Source organism: Berghia stephanieae, chromosome 7 (genome assembly GCF_034508935.2).
Source record: "Berghia stephanieae isolate SIO BIC M18660-M18661 chromosome 7, UCSD_Bste_1.3, whole genome shotgun sequence".
Taxonomy (NCBI): Eukaryota; Metazoa; Mollusca; class Gastropoda; order Nudibranchia; family Aeolidiidae; genus Berghia; species Berghia stephanieae.
Genome location: NC_088366.1, coordinates 60,744,201 through 60,749,200, shown reverse-complemented (window position 1 = coordinate 60,749,200; position 5,000 = coordinate 60,744,201). Strand labels below are relative to the sequence as shown.

The 5,000-nt window shown below is 36.0% G+C and overlaps 1 protein-coding gene across 1 annotated transcript in view; it reads right to left on the bottom strand.

The window, feature by feature from the left end:
* Window positions 1-5,000, bottom strand: part of LOC144977603 (uncharacterized) — a 74,302-nt gene that overhangs the window by 15,465 nt on the left and 53,837 nt on the right. Inside the window, exon 6 of the mRNA XM_078922996.1 lies at window positions 724-791. Within this exon, the coding sequence (XP_078779122.1) occupies window positions 724-791 (68 nt within the window). The remainder of the gene's footprint in view (window positions 1-723; window positions 792-5,000) is intronic.

Genomic DNA, 5,000 nt, shown 5'->3' with positions numbered 1-5,000 from the left:
GTGGTGGTGGTGATGATGATGATGATGATGATGATGATGTGGATGATGTGGATGATGATGATGGTGGTGATGATGGTGATGATGATGATGATGATGATGATGATGATGATGATGATGTGATGATGAAGATGATGATGATGATGATGTGATGATGATGATGATGATGATGAGAGATGATGATGATGTGATGATGATGAGTGATGATGATGATGAATGATGATGATGATGATGAATGATGATGATGTGATGATGATGATGATGTGATGAAATGATGATGATGATGATGATGATGATGATGATGATGATGATGATGATGAGAATGATGAGGATGATGATGTGGATGAGAGATGATGATGATGTGATGATGATGATGATGATGTGATGATGATGATGATGATGATGATGATGATGATGATGATATGATGATGATGACGATGATGAGGATGATGATGGTGATGATGACGATGATGAGGATGATGATGATGATGATGATGTTGATGGTGGTGATGATGATGATGATGTTGATGGTGATGATGATGATGATGATGATGATGATGATGATGATGATGATGGTGATGGTGATGTGATGATGATGATGATGATGATGATGATGAATGATGATGATGATGGTGATGTTGATGATGATGATGATGATGATGATGATGATGATGATGATGATGATGATGATGATGATGATGATGATGATGATGATGCAAATCACACCTGATAGCAGGGGCAGAGGACCTCGAGGACTGATCACACCTTTCATAAAACTCCCAGAACGTTTGGATCTGTAGGAATGGAAGCAAACAAGATTAGCGAAATCACTTCTTTTACTACATGTGACCCATCGTCTCAAAACGGTATTATATCGGTATGAACAAGATAGTTAAAAGCTGAAGTAAATGTTAAACTGGTCATAAATATGAATTGTTGGCATTAGCACCTTAAAATATGGTTGTCGTTCTGCTCAATAAAGCATACAAACTCAACACAATTCTGATATTTCTGGCTATAAATTCAATTTTCAACATCTTAACCAACTCGACTTAATACCGTTTTGAGGCGAAGGGTTACATATGTGTCAGTGAATAACATAATCAGTCAAAAGGTGAACATGTTGGATTTGCATTTTTTGCATTTTTTGAAAGAACATGCTCCCCAGAACATTAAAATCTTTATTTGAAGTAAATCGGGTGATTTTTCATGGAGTTATGGTCAGATGTATGGGAAAGGTATCCAACAACTTTTCTCAAATTTCATACGTTTTATAGTTGACTAGCAGTAAAAAATATTAAGAAGTGAAATTAAGCTTTGATGTTTCCGGAAGATGTACAAAAAGGGTTGATTTAATCATTTATGTCAAGAACTCATTTTTGATAAAAATTGACCTTCTAACTAAACTTGACAATATCTCAGTTCAAACCTTTACACCATCCGACTGATTATGTCATTCACTGTAACATATTATAACTTCACTAACTCCCCAACTGAAGAACGTTTTAAATATAAATTTGCCATGCTGTGTTTTCAATGTTTTATTCAAGAAGCCCCAACTTAGCTCAGAAAATGTTCAAGTACTTACAAACCGTCCAGGCCACTCCATTCACAAACTGACGCTTCTAAACAATGTTTGTTACCTAACAGGCGTCATGTCCCGTAGTAAATAAATGTTAAATGTTGCTGTTGGCCAGGGACCCCTTGTAAAGCGCTTTGAGCACACTTAGTGGATATTGCGCTATATAAAAGCTCAATTTCTTTTCTTTCTTTTTTTCTTTACCAATAAACAACGATTGAAAATGTATGGATAAAAATTAAATTATTTTATAATTCAGGCTCTAACGTTTGAAATTCTTCACCCAAAACTGCAATAGATTCAGATGCAACAAACATCAGCATTTTAAAATCTAGATTGTAACATCATTCATTTTAAGAGAAATATCTTGCATAGAGCATTTTGTTATATTGTATTATCTCGGTTTTATTTGTATCTATGTGTAAATTGATAGTATGTGAGTTATTAGATTATTAAATAGAGGTGCCTAAACAAGTTAATAAAATGGAGATAAAGATAAAGGGAGTAAATCTGACTCATGAATGAACAACACACAAAAAACGACGTTTCGGCCCTTGGCCTTTATCAAGTAAACACAGAATACATATATATTTATATTAGAAAATTATTATATAAATATATATGTATACTGTGTTTACTTGATAAAGGCCTAGGGCCAAAACGTCGTTTGTTTTGTGTAGTTCATTCATGAGTCAGATTTACTCCCTTTATCTTTATTTCCGAGTTATTAGATTATTGTTACAAATGTAAGATTTAATGTCGTAGTATTATTGTCAATGTAAAGCGCAAAGAGCACGAAATCGTCATGGTAATGCGCTGTAGGAATGTTATTATTATTTTATTATAGTGGACATTTCAATGATATGGGGTTTAATAATAATTGATAATTGATCTTTATATAGCGCAATATCCACCAAATGTGCTCAAGCGGTCCCTGGTCAACAGCAAAATTTAACATGTAGGACGGGACATGACGCCTGTTAGGCGATTTTACAATTTTTCGGACAAAGACAACGCTGTTAACGGCCAGGTACTCATTTTACACCTGAGTACGGTGAGAGAATGTGAGTAAGGAGCCTTTTCTAATGACTCAACTATGCGCCGAGCGCAAGGCTCGAACCCAGGCTCTTCCGATCCGAAAGCGAGTGTCATACCACTAGACCACATAGCCGGGGTCGATTATTAATTCAGAAAAGTGAGTGGAGCAGGCACTTATGTTGATGATAACAGAGCGAGTAGAAAAGTGTCAGAAGACAATAGAGAATAACAATTTCGCGATAGGTCGACTTCATAGCGTCTCTCTCACGGCCAGGCGGAGTTGTCGTATCGGTAAGGCCGCTTTTTTCCGAATCTTTATTCTCTATTGTCTTCTGGCACTTTTCTACACACTTCATTATCTGTTATTATCAAATTATGTGGGATTTTAGGTTACATCTTTTTTTAAATATATCATTTTAATATCATCAAAAGGTCTAGCGAACAATTTAAATTGAAGAGCACAGGGCCTATGTCAAAGCCTTGGGGTGTACCAAACTTCAAAGAAAAGAAACTGATTTCATTCCGTCTAATAACTAACACGAAAATTATCGTTGATAATTTAACTATTGTATAGATAGGATATTGTAATGAAAATTATCCAAGAATCCACAATGTAAAAAAAGTAAAATTATCTTTTGATCTTATCTAGGATAGTGAAGAGTACAAGGGAAAAACCACAGATGTCTAGTTTAAAAAATTTTCGTTACTGCCCCCTTGAGTGATGTTAGGCGTCTAAATTTCCCCTCTACCGAAATAACATCGAACAAAAAATGTACAACCATTAAAGAGTTATGGTTGTAGTTTCTATTTATAAAGGGAAAGTTTATAGTTAATGCCCTGATATCACTCAAAGAGGGAAGTCACAAAAATTTCAAAAATGGACGTCTGTGGTTTTTCCTTTGTACTCTTCTAAATACCGCACAATGTCATTGACTGTAGGCAAATTGAAACATTTGCACAAAGATCACTTCTTTTCTAAACAACCGATTAAATTATCAAATAAAATCTTCTCAATAATATTTCTTTTTAGATAGTAATAACATTTCTGAAAAGGGCCGTTGAATTTTTTTTCTTTTTTTTTCTAAACCTAGTGTAGATTTGCCCCCCCCCCCTTTTTTTTTTTTTTTTTCAAAAAATAAGATTACAAATTAGGAGGCCGCCTGTCACTAATTTCAAGCCGCGACATATTGATGTGTTATATTCCTTTTATTCGACATCTTGTGATGTACTCTTTTTACACCCTGAGTACGGTGAGAGAATGCGAGTAAAGAGCCTTCTCCAAGGACTCAACTATGCGCCGATCGCGAGGCTCGAACCCAAGACCTTCCTTCCGATTCAAAAGCGCGTGTCATACCACTAGACCACATAGCCACACAACTACTAGTGAGTTCAATAAAATCGGAAATATTCAAAAGGCGTCAAGATTTTTCAGTCAAGTCTGGTAAAGATAGTGTGCGCTTGGCTAAGAAGCTCATAACATTGCCATCCGGAAGTATAACGGACCAACACACAAAACTGTGTGTAACCATGAATTTTTATAGTGTGGTTGATAAAGTTTAGTGAGAATCACTCACAAACGCGGATGGCAAAATACAATATTTAAAACTTGAGTGACGTCATCTTTGTTCTATCTATAGAAAGAACGAAAATGACGTCACTTAGACCTTTGTTATTGTTTTTTTTTCGCCATCGGCGTTTATGAGTAATTCTCACTAAACTGAATAACCCAGACTATAAACGATCATGGTTACACAGAGTTTTGTGTGTTGGTCCGTTATACTTCCGGATGGCTGGCAATGTTATGAGCTTCTTAGCCAAGCGCATACTATCGTAGCCATCGTTATGTTATAGCCTGACACTGAAATCCAAAAGGACTGGCAGTTTGACGTCATTATTTGGTTTTTGCACCACCTAGTGAGTTGTCGTTAGTCGTCAGCTCATGGAAACAAGTTATTGACTGACCAAAAAATGACGTCAAAATGCCAGTCTTTTGCAACAAGAGAAAACAAATCGTGAGTTTTATTCGCGATAGTTCAGCCAATGAAATAACTTGTTTCCATGAGCTCGACTAACGACAACTCACTAGACGGTGCAAAAACCAAAAAATGACGTTAAACTGCCAGTCCTTTTGGATTTCAGTATCAGGCTATAACATAACGATGGCTACGGCCTGACACTGAAATCCAAAAGGACTGGCAGTTTGGTTTTGTGGCAAAAGACTGGCATTTTGACGTCATTTTTTGGTCAGTATCAGGCCATAACTTTACGAAGGCCACGCTGATACTGACCAAAAAATGACGTCAAAATGCCAGTTTTTTGCCACAAAAGAAAACAAATCGTGAGTTGTATTCAATATTTCAACCAATGAAATAACTTGTTTCCATGA